Raw genomic sequence first — 18,136 nt, 5'->3', positions numbered from 1 at the left:
CTGGATCAGCGGTTGTCAAACTTGTTCGTGTCAAGAACCCTCTTATGACAATCCACTGTAATAACCCAAGGCAGTTCGACGACGCCTGGAGACATTTCCAGCCATTTTTCAGCCGACGAAACTGGTTTTGCCGTGGAGACATCTCCAGCAGTGTTTTCAAAGGAGTGCCGCGGACATTTCCAGCGATTTGTGCAGCAACCAAAAGCGTCGTATTTCACAGGAAGTCGGACCGTCCCCATCCATACTGTGGCGACCAAAACAGGCATTTTTAAGCCAAACCATGTCTTCCTGACCCGAACCAAGTGGTTCTGTGCTGAAACTCAAACAGGGAATGAGAACAGAGTTGTGACAAAGGACAAACAAGAGGACAGTTACGACATAAAGTTTTAACGTAGCTGTGGTTTTGCAAAAAACGTACTTGGCCAACATTCGTTCTGGTGACTGGGTTGAAAATAATGAATCACATTTTTGCTGGGAACCCACTGGAAACCCCTCAAGGACCACACTTTGAGAACCACCGAATATTTTGATGACAGATTCATTAACACTGACCCTGGCAGCAATAACATGTGCATTCATCTACAGTACAATCGGGGCCTATTGTGTGACTTTCACACAGCTGAGAGGGCGGCCACATGGTTATGAAACAACGATTTTGCACTAATCACTCCTTCTTAAAAGATAGAAGAAAATAACAGTGTGGTGTTTCCAGCCTGAACATCAACAGGAATGTGCCTCCTCCCTTCTGCTCAGTCACTGCGGTGAAGCCCCTTCCTCCTCCTCCTCCTCCTCCTCCTCCTCCTCCCTGTCTCTCACACACACACACACACACACAATCGAAGAAAGCGACCGCATGACGACTCCATGCAATAAATTTTCAGATTACAGCTAAGTGGTGGTGGAAGGGATGAGCTGCTTTTAATTTGGGGAAAACTCCACACCAGGATTCTTGTCACCGTCATAGTCCCCCTATGGGTGTGTGTTTGTGTGTGTGTGTGTGTGTGTGTGTGTGTGTAAAACCAGGTGAATACGTGGAAACACTCCCACACAGGACAAATCTGCAAAGTTGACCCAAGGTGTGAAACTTTGACAGACTCCCGCCCTCCCCTCTCTTTCTCTTCTCCCTCTCTCTCCTCTCTCTCTCTCTCTCTCTCTCTCCCTCACCCCCTCTCTCTCTCCTCTCTCTCTCCTCTCCTCTCAATTCAATTCAATTCAATATGCTTTATTGGCATGACTGTAACAGAGACAGTGTTGCCAAAGCGTTAAGTAAAAATGAGATTACAATAAAATTAAAGCAAAAGTAAAATTCGTAAAATCAAGACAATAGTAGAAGGAATTATTCAAAGTTATCAAATAAATTACAGAATTACAATAACACAATTATATACAGCAGTCTATAACCATGTTATAGTAGGGAAATGTAATCATTAAATCATTTATAGATCAAATAAATGTTGACTGATACAAGAAATAAATAAAAATCCTCTCCCTCTCCCTCCCTCTCTCCTCCCCTCCCTCTCTCCTCCTCTCTCTCTCTCTCTCTGTCATTACTGTCTCGCAGCTTATTAGTGAAGTCAGTGTTATGTGGAAGTTTGTCAGCGGGCTCAACGGGCTCAACGAGCTCAACAAGCTCGTCTTCATAGCTGCAGCGGTGCGGTCAGTGCCCGTGTTGGGTCGGAATAGGTAGAGAAGCAGGAAGGAAGGCTCGCGGCAGGCATGGAGGAGAGCGGCTCAGGTGGGAGTGTGGCGAAAAGGTAAGCGCTCAAATTCACTTCACTCCCCCTCCTTTTTTTGTTTTTGTTTTACTAAATCAAACATGTAGTGTAGAGCAGCACATCAGACAGATAACTGGCTCTCAAGTTGAGCCATCAGGTGCGCACAGAGGCGCGCGTCGGCTTCACTTGGAGACCTGTGGAGAGCTATAAACACCCTCCGCCTGTCTGCCTGTGATAAGTTGTCCCATTTTACAGTATAGTCACACAAAGATAGGCTATATTATTATTATTATTAGTAGTAGTAGTAGTAAAATGCCATCAGAGCTGTGTAGGGGACAACAGGTTAAGATGACCCACTTTTTTACATATGTTGATTTTACTAAAATAAGGTGTATTTGTTTAAATAATAGTTACTATATACACTTCAGGTTGTTGTGTGCCCACGGAAACTAAAAAAGTTACAATAAATTAAAAAAAAAGTAGTCCTATGGCACAGCTTGCCCCCCAAGGTGGGAGTAAATTGAGCTCTCCGGGGGTAAACAGCCACCGTTAAACTTACTTACATACAAATCAAACAGTTTTGAGATCATTTTGAACGTTGTGTCGGCCTGCTATACATGCTGTAATCTGTGTGTGTGGAAGAGTGAGTGTGTGTCTAAATGTGCTTGCGTGTACAACAGTCGTGTGTGTGTTGTGCATTATTACATCAACATAATGTGATCTGACACTAACGTGACCTTGTAACAGTGACACACTCAACATCACTGGCACATTTTACCCCATAACCCCCATTTTGACAACACTGTTTAGCTCAGTGGCTCAAATACACACTTATAAAAGTTTATGACCTTGTTTTGTAGCTTAAACTGACTTAAATTAACATGTAATGAAGTCCAAAACACATCTATTTTATTTAAGATACAAGATTGAAAACTTCAGAAACATTGTGAATTTTTTCGGCTCTGGTTTGGTTACCACTTTCACCATGTGTTTCAGTCCAACATGAATTGAGTAATATGAGTATACATCCTGTTTAAGGTTACCTAGATACAGGGGATGACTCATTTAACCCACTGTCTGGATTTACCCCGTTGTCCCCTCCCATGTTTTGCTTTCCTTTTGTCTTTCCTCTGAACTTTGGTCAGTTTGGTCATGCATGTGTTAAGTCGTTGGCACCACTTAAGCACAATGTCAGCCGGTGGTTCCTACATTATTGTCCCAAATGAGGTTCAGTTACCGTGTAAGGCTTTTATTTGAAAAGCAAGGATCATCCCTAGCCTCCTACGGAAATAAAGTCACTCTTTGAGGTTTTTAGTTTGAAAGGAAAGGTTTTAGGGACCATTCAGGGCTTTTATCTTGACAAGCCTGGCTCATATTGACTTTTCTATTATGATAAGGTGACCATCTTGGGCTTTTACTCTTAAAATTGGACATGAGAGTGTGTCTGTGTGTGTCAATATGTGTGTTTTGTGTTTTTTGGTGTATGTATGCAGTAGTGTGTACACTAATGTGTGTAAATCATGTCCCGTACGTACAGTGTGTATTTATCATGGATCTATGAAGGGATATCTGGATACAGCGTCAGAGGCAGAGCCCTGTTAAATAAAATGGAGGCTGCTGAGTGGCACATGAAGCCAAAAAAGTGCGACTTCCTGGTTGTTAAATAGCGTTGATAGCTTCAGCACTGTCAGGAATGCACACTGGGAGACTTCCACTGGCTGAGCGGCTAACTTCCTGGTTAGCTGTCCGCTAACTTAAGTGGGGATAAAATGATTTAACAAAGCAGTTCTTCTATACTTTCAGCATGTTATCGGACCAAACTGATCACATCGTGATAATAACATCCTAAGCTTATAGGCCCAGCGTGCGTCTCGCCGCGCTGTAATTACACGGTTTGGCCACTATGTCAAATCCACTTCAAAGCCTGGCGCTTATCCTGGGGTCTTGGTATGTACAGTATTTACCACATATTTACATGCACGGTCTGTGTCTGTATGTGTGTCATTTGCTCCCATTTACTTACAGTGTAGAAATGAGCTGAGAGATTTGTTTTCAGCTCTCGCAATAGTTATAACACAATTAGACTTTATTGATCCCCATGGGGAAATGAATCATCTGCATTTAACACGCAAAATACACAGACACACAGAATTTTAGCTGGAGCAGCCCGAGGGAGAAACCGCAGCATCTCACATCTGATCTTGATTCTCATATCCCTCCATGCCAGCCATCATTTGTGCCATCTGGCCCAAACCGCAACCTGCCTACCTATACCCGTTCTGTTACAGCAAACTAAAACCATCTTGCTGTGGGATCACACCAACCTCAACGACCCACGAGCACCAAGTCATTCAACTATTATTCCATCAGTGCTCATTACCGATGGGTCGGATCAGACTGATCTGAAAAAATTTTGATCTCAACGACGCAAAAGTTTCGTTAGTGCATTAAAACAAACGTGGGCCCCCTTGCTCAGACCTCGCCATCTTTGGCCTCGGCCTTTATTTAACATCTCAACTTGGCAGCTCTAAAGTCTCCTGACTGTATCTTGTACAGTTGTGACGCAAACGTGCTGTCAGACAGACTGTATAACTGCTTTTGTGACGCTGTAGGTGTGTCCGGGAACACGTTTTGCCACGATGACTGTCGCAGTCCATTTATTAAACCGGCTTCCCAAGGTGCAAACAGTGCAAATATTTACAAAAAGGTGGGAAAAAAAACTGTACAAGATCAAGACTAGGCCAAGATGGCCCCCGTTAAACAGATAGCCTCTCCCCAGTGTGTATTTATTTAACAATGAAGTTGATACGCCTCTGTTTGCCAGTCAAATCTATGAATGGGTGATGACCAGATGACCCATGCAGTCAAATAATGTTTGTGTGAATACATTCGCACAGCAAACAGCAGAACAACCAAATGGTGCCACTGGAAAAGGTTAAGGGGAGAGAGGGATAACTGCGAGGTGACAGGAAATGTGCAGTCAGTCAGAGACAGAGCTGCTCCGTCACAATGACACACACACACACACAGAAATCATTACCAGACGACACTGCTGTGGCTGGTTCTCACAGTAAATAGCATTTAGTTAGTCTAAACTACATTTAAATACTTGCAATGAAGCAACAATTGAAAAATGTGAGTAAAGCAATAGTCTTTTAAGCTTTTTAGATTCCGTACATGATTATTTAAACTGAAAACTCCTCATAATTCTGACCTAATTTGGTTAAACTTTGGAGAGAAATGTTTCCTGTCTGCTGAAAGCAAAACAATTACAGCCCTTGTTCAGCTCCACCACACTGTGTTTACCACAACCACGGGCCTTCCTCTGTTTGAAATAAAAACACCATGCCTCAGGAGCTGCTGGTGTTGGTGGCATATCATTGAAAGCACAGATAAGCACTGCCTCTCATGGCTGATACTGAGAACAGATAGTTTCACTTTTTTTCCTCTGAAACTGTAAAAAAAAACATCCACAAAAGCAACGACGGTTGACTGTCTAGTCTGCAAACGAGTGGCCCTAACCAGGTGCATCAGCACAGCTGCACTCGTCTTATTTCTTTATCCCTGAGTCTACTGACAGGTCACAAACCAACTTTAAAGGTTCATACCAACACCTTGTTCATCAGTGTGTAGATGCTGCCGCGCTTTTTAAGTCAATGAAAGCATTTAAGCTTTATGTCATCAGCTCTTTTTATTGACTATGATTAAATTATTGCAGATAAACTGCCCATAATATACATTTCCCATTATTAGGCCAATTATATATTATTATATGCATCCCTACTTAAATAATTAACCTTAATACTTATCTCATATTCATATGATTTATGTCTGACTCAACCACTAAACCGAATGTTGAAGGATTAGCTCGTCGCTAGCGATTAAAATGCTATACTTGCTTTAATGTGGGTTTAGGGGAGCTGAAGTATGCACTGTCTATCTGTATGAATAAATATTAAATCTATATATTGTTTGCTCAATATCAAAGGATCAAAAGTAAAACAATAAGATTAGGACATTGCTGAGCTCTCTCAGTAATGCAAACAGAGGCTCTGGCTCTGGCACCCTGGACCTGTGCCCAGTGGTTCCTATTTAGTAATTTGCCTTTGTTGACTTTCGGTCAACAAAGATGTAAACAAGATTTCTATCACAAGTCCAGTTTCATATTGTCATGTGAATATAAGCATCATAAGCTATTTTAACTCACATCAGTGGGCTTTTAGATGCCTTACTTTTAAACACTCGACTCTTAATCCTTCACGTAAGCTTTATTTTCTTACTTCTGTAACTTCACAGATGTTCTTCTTTAGTTTCTCTCAGATGTTCTCCATCTCTGAGAGTTCACTGCGATGCTACGGTGAATCTAATTAAGTTTGGGCTGCTCAAAACCTGGTCATCCGGTTGGATGGGATGGCTTCTACTAACAGCAGTTGTAATGAAAATACTGTCCTGGGTGTGTTCTGTGGATGATCCAATATTTAAATACACCCTTTTTTCAATTATGCACCACAACAAAAAACATTTGAGACACAAATCTCCAAACTTCAGCAGATAAAACCAAAAAAAAAACCCCAATAAAACTCCAAAACTATCAACAGGGGCACTGTTTTTGCGAGGGCACGACCGATGCGCCGTTTTTGAGGGCCAATACCAATAATATCGATTTATCAACCAATATTCTTTCTTTCTTTCTTTTTCTGCATTATAATCTCAATTTTGCTTATCATGCAATTTGGGTAAATTAACCCTTTGAGATTAAGATCATTCCATTTCCATCTGACAAATGTTATTATATATTATCTGCACCAAAATGATATGATATTAATATGAGTTTTCATGCAACATCATACTTCCTGTTTACATCCCCCAATATGTTTTCATCAGTTTTAACTTTACCTTTCTTGTCCTTGTAGACAACTCGTCGAGAACCTGTTGTGTCGTCAGAAGAAGTCTTTGTTTCAGTCCTGGTTCCAGATCCTGCTCCTGCTCTGTCTGGTGCTTGTCTTGTGTTACACGCTGTTCGACAGCTCTCCATCATGGTCTCAGTTCTATGAGCACTACCAGAGCTTTTTAAGGACCAATGAGGTCCATTCAAAACCTGCTTATCGAGTCCATCCAAAACACAGAGATAAACTAAAGGATATCCTTAATCTCACAGAAAGTCCTGCTGGACCACCTCTACGGACTCAATACCACCAAGCCTATGCACCCAACTACCAATTTATTATGGATAACACAGACGTGTGCAAGCTCTGGACCCCTTTCCTGGTCCTGATGGTTCCAGTGGCACCTCATAACTTGGCAGCTCGAAATGCCATCCGGCAGACATGGGCCAACAGAAGCTTGGTTCAGGGCGAGGTGGTGATTACTCTGTTCATGCTGGGCCTCCCTGGAGGTGATGGTGTTGAGCAGTTGCAGGAGAAGCTCAAACAGGAAAATCTGCGGCACCATGACCTGATCCAGAGTGACTTCATGGACACTTACATCAATCTGACCATCAAAACCATGGTGATCATGGACTGGCTGGCCACGCGCTGCCCTACGGCAGCATACGCCATGAAGATTGACTCGGACATGTTCCTGAACATCAACAACCTGGTGATCATGCTACAGAAGCCGGACATCCCCAAGGAGAAATATCTGACGGGGATGCTAATGTGGGATAGGCCGGTCGTGCGTTCGAAGGACTCCAAGTGGTACGTCCCTGAGGAGATGTTCCCAGACCCCACTTACCCGACCTACTGTCTGGGCATGGGATATGTCTTCTCCAATGACCTTCCAGCGCGTTTTGTGGAGGTCTCAAAAACAATCAAACCCTTCAACATTGAGGACGCTTACATTGGGATGTGCATGAAAAAGCTCGGACTTGATCCCACACCACCGCCAAATCCCACTCAGTTCAAGGCCTATAACTGGAAATATGATCGCTGTGAATACTCCCAGATCATCACCTACATTCTTGGGTCTTCAGAAGAGTTGGTGAATTACTGGACAGACTTGAAGAAGCCTGGAGCTCCTTGTTAGGACACCACAGCAGTTTAATCAGTGTGCATGTAAACGTGCTCAATGATGACTGCAGATGTTCTGAGAAAGGACTTGGGGAGGGTAACTTATTTTATTTGTTCGGGTATATAATTCCCATATCATCCTAATTTCAGAAATGAGAATGGGGATTTTGATGAGGTTTATTTGTGTGTATTTAAAACTCCGTGTGTTGCCAACAAAAAATGTTGTGAAGGTGATGCTTTTTTAATCTTGACATGTGAAGGTGGAAATGTTAATGTCTGTCATTAAAGGTGCCCCGGGAAGCTTTTGACCACTAATGGAGCTGTAGAGAAAATGCTTTGACAAGAAGGTTATTTATTGTTTGTATCTTGGTTGTACATGTAAGGCAGGCATTAATGCCTCGAGCACTAGGACGCATGGACACAGATTTTTGTAAATGTAACTGCAGGATGCTGCGTGAAGGTAACAATGAGTCATATTCAGTGCAGGAAAGGCACTCGAATCTAATGACAACAAATGCAGGGTTGATAGGAAATAAGCCATATGGGTTCTTAAACAGTTCTTATTTTACTGTCTGTTTTAAAGATGAATGTACATATAAAAATGTTTTACTATTAAAGAGGCCAAACTATTGAATACCCCACTGACACTATTTTGAGCAACATGTCTTATTTATCAAAATAAGTGTTAAATAGCTGTATTATAGCTCTCAGAGAGCAGGATCCTCCTGTTTGCTGCTGTGTCTGCTGATTAATGCTGCAAGTTCATGCGGTGACGTGGAGCGGGGGGAGGGGAACGCTGACTGCAAAACGGACAGGAAGTTAGTTAAAACACTGACAATGCTCAGAGCAGCTTTAAGGTCAAGCCTTTACGGTTTGGTTAGGGTTAGGAAAAGATCATACTTTGGGTTAAAATGACTACGTAAGGTACATGACGTCAGTAACATCCTTTACTTACATCCACTTACTTACGTTCCTGTCATTATTTTGCCATGAACAGCAGAGTTTTCTATCCACGAGGTTCCCAAAGTGAAGTCCTGGAACCCTCGAAGTTAGAACCTGACTAATACTGGACTGTTGGGGCCGATACGATATCAGGGAGTCAAATAATTCAGATCCTTGTTATGTCCAGCTTTTCCCAGTATCCCTCTTACGTGTTAAAACACCATATCCTGCTTCAGAAACCAGAGGCCTGTGCCGGGAAGCAGGTTGCGTTCAAGACAACAGATCGACACATAGAAAAAGCCCCGGCTTCTGTCCAGTCGACTCTCTGGAGAGTGGTTTTATCATTCGTAGGAGATCGAGGGATCTAAGCTGAGTGCGCGAGGTCGTGAGGTCAGATGAGGTGTTCTGCTGTGTGCCCACGCCTGTCATTTCCCTTTTTCCTGTTGGCTGTGTCAAAGGCAATATTTGCCATTTCATTGTGCTTTTTTTTATTATACTGATCATTTTACAACAGGCAGATTGAAACACTAAAGCATTGTCAGACTGCCAGATACTGTGTTTTTAGCCTGTTAAATGCACTTTAACATCTTCTTTTCAGCTCAGTTTGCTCTCTTCCACTCTGCTGTCAGTACACTTGTCCACGTTTGCGACTGGTCACATGCTCCTCAAACACATCCTCTTTAATGTGAACGTGCTCGTGGCTACATATGGAAAACCTAGGTTGACTTATCTAGTCGATAACCATCTTGGTGTGACCACTTTTGTGATTTTGATTGCTGGAGTTAGTGAAGCCAAATAATGGAAACATATCCTGGGTGTGTTGAACTCGCTCGAAAGGGATATTTGGCACCTTAACCAGTTTTCTGAGCATTTTCTGTTGGTAGAGAAACGAGTGCTGTAGATGTTGTAGGCTGTGTACAGTGCTGCGGGGGTGTGAATAACAAGCTTTCACATGTTGAACGTAAAAACGCCAACACAATCAAAACCTAAACTGGAAAAACTGGAATATTTGCATGCAAAATGATAACAGTTACAATATGACAGCACTGACGGGAGGGTTCATGATCTTTGCAGGGATAGTGCTTGTAGACATTTATTGTTCGTGGCCATGCACTGAATCTTATTGGCTGCGTGATAGGAAGAAGAGGAAGTACTGTATTATTTCCTCTCATAAAAATTCAACTGGAGGAAGAAAAAGCACTTGGATGTAATTTCTAAAAGCCCCTACTAAACAGAAAGGAAAATAACTCGCAACTAACAACAGATTAAGCTCAGGAAGAACCTTTTTTCTCCACGGGGATCTGTTTTGGTCTCTCTGATCACCCTTAATTGTTGGTGTCTCTTATCATCCTTTTAATCTACACCCTCACACTGGAGAAGTTCAGCCTGATATTTATCGTCTTAGTACTTTTTTCAGTGGGGGGTTGAGTAATTATAAGGAATTCCAATGAAGAGCTGCATCTTGCAATGACTCATTCAGAAAGAGTACACAGAACACAGAGGCATGAGGAAGTTTACTTTTACCTTCCTTCGTCACTGGTGCAATACTCAGACTGGAGCTGCAGCAGACACATGGCCACAAAGCCTCGTGATGACGTTTATGTGAATGTGAGAATGGCGAGTCACTGTTTGGCGCGAGGCTAAACTTACACTCCTAAAAGCCCAGTGGGTTCATTTCAAATGTTACAGAACTTTTCAGAAGCATCACTGATGATTTAGTGAGATTATTTGGAGCCAGAGGGCTGAGGACTACCGGTCCAACTTGTCTTTGAGCAACAAGGAGATTGAGCGCTTGCGGCCTTTGTATCTGAACAGAGACAGTTTGTGACAAGCTGTTTTATCTAAAGCAACAGTATGTGCAGATCACAGTGTCAGGAACATGTGATAATAATAATAATATAACAGATGTGACAATGAAGTGATATTTCCCTCAAATTGTAAATGTCATACAACCAAACCAAAAGGAATCCAATAATATTTTGTCATTTAACTCCTTTTTTAACTGTTTATGCTGCATTTATGAAACAATACTGACATTATTTAAGGAATTACAAGCTACAATTGTTTTGTTTTTTTTCAGTGATAGAATATAACTAAGTACTTTACTTAAGTAAATTATGAGCTGAGCGGAGAAGAGAAATAATCAAGTAAAGAAAAGTTTCTTTACTTGATTATTTCCCCTTTTCTGCTACTTTATGCTTCAAACCTGCTACGATTTGGAGGTAAATATTGTACTTTATACTCACTACATGTATTTGAAAACTTAAGTTGCTATTAGTTTGCAGGTTGCATGCTGCGTCAGAGCCAAAGCAGTGCAGTTTTAGATTGTTTTAATGGCAATTAAATGTAAAAAAAACAAACAAAACAAACACAAACGCTCAACAAATGCTGAATTTTGGATCCGATATTTGTCCAGGTGGCTAATCAGCTGAATTTGACTATTTTTGATACTTAGGTGTATTTAATATCATATACTCTGAGACTATATGACTCTCACTTTACCAAAGCAATAATTTAACAGGGTATCTTATTTACTCTAGTACGACTTTTGAGTACTTTATAACACTGATCCTTTCAGTTGTAAATGTGAGATCCAGTGCAGGATACAGTTCACGTTTCCTGAAAATGAAATATACTTTGTTAGCTCTCTGCTGGGTAAATAGAGGGGGAAGCCACAACCTTTGAATACGACAGAATACTTTATGACATTGTAAACATTGTAAACTGGCGCTTTTTTAAGTTCTTCAGTTTGTGAATATGCAACAAGTTTACAAGCTTGTAAATATGGGTGACATATTCAGGAAGGTGGATTTGTTTTTACGTTTTTGTCATGCTTGTACAGTAGATCTGTGATGTGGCCAGTCTTCATTTCAATGAAATACAAGGAGAACTCGTCGAGCCTCAGTTGTTTACGGACTCCTGTATAATCAGGCCTCCGGCGAGGAGAGAAAACCGTCTTTTATTCACTATTATCAAGGGAGTCTGGAACATCCTCAAGGCCTCCATTTTATCTGAACGTCTGCACACTCAAAGCCTCCAAACATAAAGAATGTCAACTTTAAGACAGTCCGAGGCCTCACAGATTAACTACGACGTCAGTGCATAAGTTAAACTTACATTTCCACCACGACCTGCTGCAGCGTAGTGCGTGCACGTGTGTGGGCATAAAAAAGGAGCATTAGAAAGTGTTCCCCAGATCTATTTAGCACATATAACTCTGCAGGTTTCTGTTCTTCTGTTTTCTTGCACTGTTGCTTTGTCATCAGGTGTATTTTTTCCCCATCAGGTGTTCATGCGTGACATTCAAGGACAGGATACGAAGGTGCATTCACAGTCTTGTGATGCATGAGCGGCATCCCTGCCCTCTGATAGTATTGCCTTTCTACCATGATGTTTGCAGACAGCTGAGTGAGATATGGACACAAAAAACTACGTCTGTGTTTACAGTGTGGGGTGGCATCCCTGGTCTCATCTGTTAATGTGTTATGGATTAAGATTTGCATTGCAAAGCTCTGGAGCTGATAAGATTCACATTACAGACATCTGCTTTCTTTTTATGATCGGGTGACACATAATCTGACTCTAATGGTGTTTGAACTAATCATAACTCTTATTTAAGTGAGGTCATTTATGAATTATGTCATAGTATGACTTTAACAAAGTTATCAGCTTCATTTGACTTGGATGACTGAGCCAATGATTAGTCAACATTGAGCACAGCGTGACATCTAGTGGTGGAAAAGGCCCATAACATTGTCCCGAAGTGAGTTACTTTTTTATTTAATCTGTTGGGGATTATTTGTAAGGTTTGGAGTAGAAACACAGATATATGTTGAGTGATTTTATTACAGTAAATTACTATGAATATCTGAATGTATGTATATTGCTATCTTATTTATAATACAAGGGTACTCGCTTCACACACACCTACATAAAAACAACCCCTCAGACCTTTTTGAAGGAGATGAAGCCACCCATAACTATTGAATATTATGTCTGTGTCTAATATTATGTCTTCTAATGCATTAGAAGACTAAAACCCTGTAAACAACGATAGTTATTGCACAATCCATTCCCCTCCACAACCACTGAAGTGCTTTTATATCCGTCCCACAATACACGAGACATGTTTCCTACTGTAAGGCAGATGGATGGAAGATTTTGATATTTCTCACTGTAACAGAGCTGGAACATGAATGTTTGGCCTTTTTTTAAAAAAAAATAATTATATAGCCCATAAGAAAAATCTGTGTATGGACTAAATATTTAAATTATCTGTCAGGATCTGGATGTTTAGTGACTTCTGCAGGGGCCGCCCAGGAGGTTTCAGGTTACAGTGGCACTCAACAGGGGAGTGAGGAGCTCGTGGTGGGCGGTGCCACAGCAGGTAAAGGTGAGCGCTGCACTGGCCGCCAGCTCTCTCCACAGGATCAACTAACCTGCGATAATACGGCCACTGGTCTCAAGGAGGGTCTGACCACAGGAGAGAAGACGTCAGTGCTCTTAAAGAGAGCCACGGATCAGTAAAAGGTAAGGAGCGGCAACGAGACGGACGTAACTTTACGCGCGTTTGTGTGCGTAAAGTTGCCAAGTCTCTTACGCAAACCTGAGTAGATACAAACTTTAGCTCCCGCCTCCAACACTGTGTCCAGATGTAATACAACGTCCTTGGGCTAGCCGGTTAGCATGCTAACTTCTGCAGCACAATCCACAGATGTCATAACATCAAAACTGCTTTTTCTTCACATCATTTGATCATTTTAGCCAATTTTTAAGCTCCCCACGTTAAAATCGTACATACTGCCCCTTTAATAACAGAAATATTACCTTTCTGTGTTTGAATTTCTTTTCCAAAACTTTTGTAGTGTGCCGGTAATTAAAGCTAGTTAGAAAAAGTAGCCCAATTCAAACTACTTTGTGAAAAATGATCAAATTGACAATGTACATGTGATATAAAATCATAAAAGAAAATCTAATACTAAAAAGTCGTATGCCAGTTTATTGCAAAAAGCGTCCACTGGTTCAGAAGTCATATGAAAACACTGTCGGGGGGCGAGTCAGTACAAGTGAGAGGCTTTGTTCGTCAGCAGTGGTGTAGACAGGAGATTTTGAACGGGGCGGCACACAGAGCTAGTGTGGGGTGGCCACGGCAGAGTGAACCCTTATGAATGTCAAAATGTGTAATGCAATAATGCAAATGTTTTATGTATCACATAAAAGCTCACTTAAGAAGTTGTTGTTCTTCTTCTCTGTGTTTATTGGCTGCTGGCAAACCAACTTTGCCGGAGGAGGAGAGATGAGGAGAGTGTTAAAATGTTTAAGATATTACAAATGGTACATGGAGATTACATTGAGAGTTTTATTATCTGTCTCAATATCTTGTATTTTATCTAAAGAAAACTGATTTGTACTAACTCCCGTGTCTAAACTTCATAAAATCTCACTAGATTAGAGGGGCGGAGCTTGATTTCTGTCTGACGTAAACAGGATGTGAGCACTTCACTTCCTCTTTCACGGTGGAGAGGACTGGTGGAGCACTTGCGACGCTTAGTTTGTACTCTTGTCACTTAAACGTCTGGTTGATGTATTGCTCTGACAGGTCACTGCTTGTGTGCGGCGTGGAAGGTACACAGTGAGTATGAAATTATAAAGTGAAAGTCAAAACAACGGTTGTCAGCAACAGAGCAGAGCTACCACTTCCTTAAAGTTAGCAGAGTGGCAGCCCGTCAGTCTGTCGTCCCTCTCTCGTTCTCAGACCAGTTGATATTTGATTAGGTGGGTAGTTTTTCCAGTTCGGATGATGTTGACTGACCTGTTGGAAGCTGATGTAAATGAGGCAAGCGATCGCTTATCAACCCCTTGAGTCAGTAGTGTTGCACTGTGTCGAGTGTGAAGCCTGCGTCTCTCTCTGTGTTGCAGCTTATAGTCTGAGCAGAAAGTGTGATTGGCTCAGACCCGACACACACAAGTCATATCAACGACTTTGACTCAAGGAAGACAGATTTCTGAAGACTCATTACACATGTGCACCTGCGTGGTGCTCCAGTACCTTTTCAAAGCAATGTTTTCATTGGATTTTGTTTAAATGGCCCAAGGGGAGCTTGGCATTTGCATCATGTCACCCAGTTTAGCTCTTTCAGGTTTACACGTGCAGGATAGGAAACAATAATTTGTCGGTATCAGCTGAAATGTGTCGGCACTGAAGCTTAACATTTCAAAGCACTTGTACAGCAGATTTGTGTTAAGACAACGGAGCATTTGAGCATTTTAGCTTCTTTTGTAACACAGGAAGAAACAGTTTTATTTCTCAAAATAGAGTATTGAAAATGATATCATTGGTATTGATAACTAAACTAAGATACTGCAGCTGCACTAGTATATGTCGTGCTATGAAACTATATATTGTTTTAGGTTTTGGACATTGTTATAAGTGTTGTCATTTCCCTACCAAAAATCTTCCCTCATCCCTATGATTTTGTCTGAATGTCAAGATATTTGGTCAAAAATATTTTGATATTTTATTTGTAACCTGGTCCGAGGATTTACAAAGTGCTTCTGAGGAGAATTAAAAATACTGAGATACATTTTGTGTATCGCAATATGGCCTAAAAATATTACGAGACCATATTGCCCAGCCCCACTGATAATCTTACACTGATATTGAAGACCATTTTCTTTTCTGCTTGCAATCACGTTTCTTTTCTCTATTGAATTGTTTGTTGCTTTGTTTTGTTGTTGCTGAATTATATGTGCCGAGCAAAGTGCTGCCATCACGTGATAATGCAAGTCTCTTTTCTTTACAGTGTTAATGGAGAACTGGAGGAGATGCTTAAAATACTTCTTGATCTGCATCCTGGTAGAAGTGACATTATTCCTTGTATATTACTACCTTCCACCAGAACCACAATGGGCGGATCCTGGGCCGTATCACGTGGCCTATCCACGAAACTACAAATTCATTATGGATGACACGCCGACGTGCAAGAACACGACTCCTTTCCTGCTCCTGATGGTTCCAGTTGCGCCCAATAATGTTGCAGCTCGGGATGCCATCCGAAAGACGTGGGGTAGTGAGAAACTGGTTCTGGATCAGAAGGTGGAGACTCTCTTCATACTGGGCCTGCCTGGAGGAGCTGCTGCAGAGCAGCAGCAGGAGAAGCTCAAACAGGAGAACCTGCAGCACCACGACCTGATCCAGAGCGACTTCCAGGACAGCTACCGCAATCTGACCATCAAGACTATGATGATGCTGGAGTGGGTAAATGCGCACTGTGTCGAGGCTTCCTATGTCATGAAGATTGACTCAGACGTGTTACTCCATGTCAAGAATTTGGTTAAACTGCTGCTTGATCCCAGCACAGCCAAACAAAACTACATGACGGGTCTGGTGTGGTGGCACAGCCCGGTTTTAAGAAACCCTTTCAACAAGTTCTACATGCCGACGGATGTGATTGCTGAGCCAGAGTACCCTCCATATCCTCTGGGCATGTGTTACATCATGTCCTTGGACCTGCCTGGGAAGATCCTGGGAGTCTCTCCGCAGATTAAACCTCTGTACATTGAAGACGTCTACCTGGGGATGTGCATGAAACGTCTGGGCATTTCCCCCACCGACCCTCCCGAAAAAAACATGTTTATTGTCGACCCCAAGCATCCTGTGAGCGACTGCAGCCTTTCAAAGGTGATCGCCTTGATGACAACGACCATTTCACAGATGACGAGTTACTGGCAGAGGAGCAAAAAGCCCGGAACTGAATGCGGAATGGATCATATTCATTAGACTGCATTTAAGATAAATTAAAAAGGATCATGTACAGTAAGTACATTTTACAGGTGTAAAAAAATGGCTTGTAGGCCTTCCTGAGCTGTATCAGCCCTCATAGAGACGGTAATATATGATGGACTCTTAAAAACAGCAGACTGATTCTCTACCTCATCACATTATAAACATTTTTTATTCATATTTTTAAAATCCTTATGAATTAGGTCATAGTGTCTTTGGATTAGTAAACTGTGTCTTGAGGACTGAACAGGCTACGAAAAAATATACTTTCCAACCCTGCAACACACCAAGTAACATACATATAACATACCAAGTGTCCTGTTATCACTCATGCCACGGTTGTAGTTTCCCCTCCTTCCAGCAGAGGGCAGGCTAACATCTGGTACGACCTACTGGATAAAACTCTCAGGATTTCTCAGGGAAAGTTGCCCTCAGTGACATATCAATCACTGTAAAAGTGTTTTAATGTTTAGGATCTACTTTCTGTATGAATAATGTGTAAATTCATACTGGCACAGATGTCCTACCCTTACTGTATGTTGTGCTGTGGAGACAAAAAGATAGGAAGAACAACATCGTGCAGGTTGCAGCAGCAAAACACCTCCAGGCAGAACACAAACTCATTAAATAATTAAAGTTTTTTGTTGTTCTTATCTTGTCGTTATCTATTTTGACACCTTACCTGTTTCAGTGTGGTCTACACAGGCAAATACGTGGCGATGCCGTCAGTATATAAAAAAAACTGATAAACAGATGGCACGACAGACTTGAAATGTGATGTGAGCAGACGTAGATTAGCAAACAACATTATCAAAACACGGTCATCGCCTCCTCACCTTTGAGTCTTAACGTTGAGGAGAAAAGAGGGCAGTGACCTCACCTTGGCTCCATGTCTCTTCCTCTCTGGCTTGAGCAGCGTTAGCCTCTCCCCCATGTGTTCTCATTCATCTCCAGCTGTCTATGATCTGTTCTCCCTCTGTCAGATAAGGGAGGATCCCGGGCCGGTCAAAGGCCCTGCTCTCCTTCTTCCCTGCTGACTGCGGCCCGCATAAATCACACAGATGCTGAAAGCCCAAACACTGGATCCACACATTATTTATTGTCGTGCTGCCATCTCACATCAAAGATCCTCCTCGGTGGTTGGCATAACGGCGTAAATCACCGTCGGCGCTGTCCCACTGTGCAAGAAGTGTAATTTTACACTTCCTGTTAATGATGTCATACAGTAGTGATACTCAGCTTATGGGTGCTGGGTGGCCTGCATGGATGAAAGCACAGAATGGTCTGAGGTGCAGTTACCTTTTTAATGACATTACCTTGAGATAACAAAGATTATTTTCTGGTGATACTGGGTTTATGTATCTTTTAATAACAAAATAAAAATAACCTAAACACTCCACGCCACTCCTAGCAAGTGCACAATACTGTTGTTACACCTCCTTTACTGTAGCCGTAATGCAAATACCCTCATATCAAATCAATACGTGAAACATCCAGATGGCAAACGTTCATAACAAGTTCATGAAGTTTGCTTTGAAACTCCCAAACTCACCCACCAGACCAGAGTGTGTACGTCATGGCTTGTTCTTATGAATCGTATGAAGTAGACAAATGATCTCATTATCTTGAGGAAGTGGCCACATGTTCTCCTGAGAAAACAAAATCAGTAAAACCCTTTTTCAGCAGAA

The 18,136-nt window shown here is 41.8% G+C and overlaps 2 protein-coding genes across 2 annotated transcripts; both read left to right on the top strand.

The window, feature by feature from the left end:
* Positions 1 to 1,582: 1,582 nt before the first annotated feature.
* Positions 1,583 to 7,739, top strand: LOC141005029 (beta-1,3-galactosyltransferase 2-like). Its single transcript, XM_073476765.1, has 2 exons — positions 1,583 to 1,683; positions 6,629 to 7,739. Exons 1-2 carry the CDS (start codon positions 1,583 to 1,585, stop codon positions 7,737 to 7,739), a joined length of 1,212 nt encoding a protein of 403 aa, XP_073332866.1.
* A 5,434-nt stretch (positions 7,740 to 13,173) lies between these two features.
* Positions 13,174 to 17,050, top strand: LOC141001216 (beta-1,3-galactosyltransferase 5-like). Its single transcript, XM_073472225.1, has 2 exons — positions 13,174 to 13,195; positions 15,469 to 17,050. The coding sequence occupies exon 2, from the start codon at positions 15,474 to 15,476 to the stop codon at positions 16,443 to 16,445; it is 972 nt and encodes a 323-aa protein (XP_073328326.1). The 5' UTR covers positions 13,174 to 13,195; positions 15,469 to 15,473; the 3' UTR covers positions 16,446 to 17,050.
* The last annotated feature ends 1,086 nt before the right edge of the window (positions 17,051 to 18,136 follow it).

This window comes from Pagrus major, chromosome 1 (assembly GCF_040436345.1).
Source record: "Pagrus major chromosome 1, Pma_NU_1.0".
NCBI lineage: Eukaryota > Metazoa > Chordata > Actinopteri > Spariformes > Sparidae > Pagrus > Pagrus major.
The sequence above is the reverse complement of the archived record's forward strand: the minus strand, read 5'-3'. Positions and strand labels throughout refer to the sequence as shown.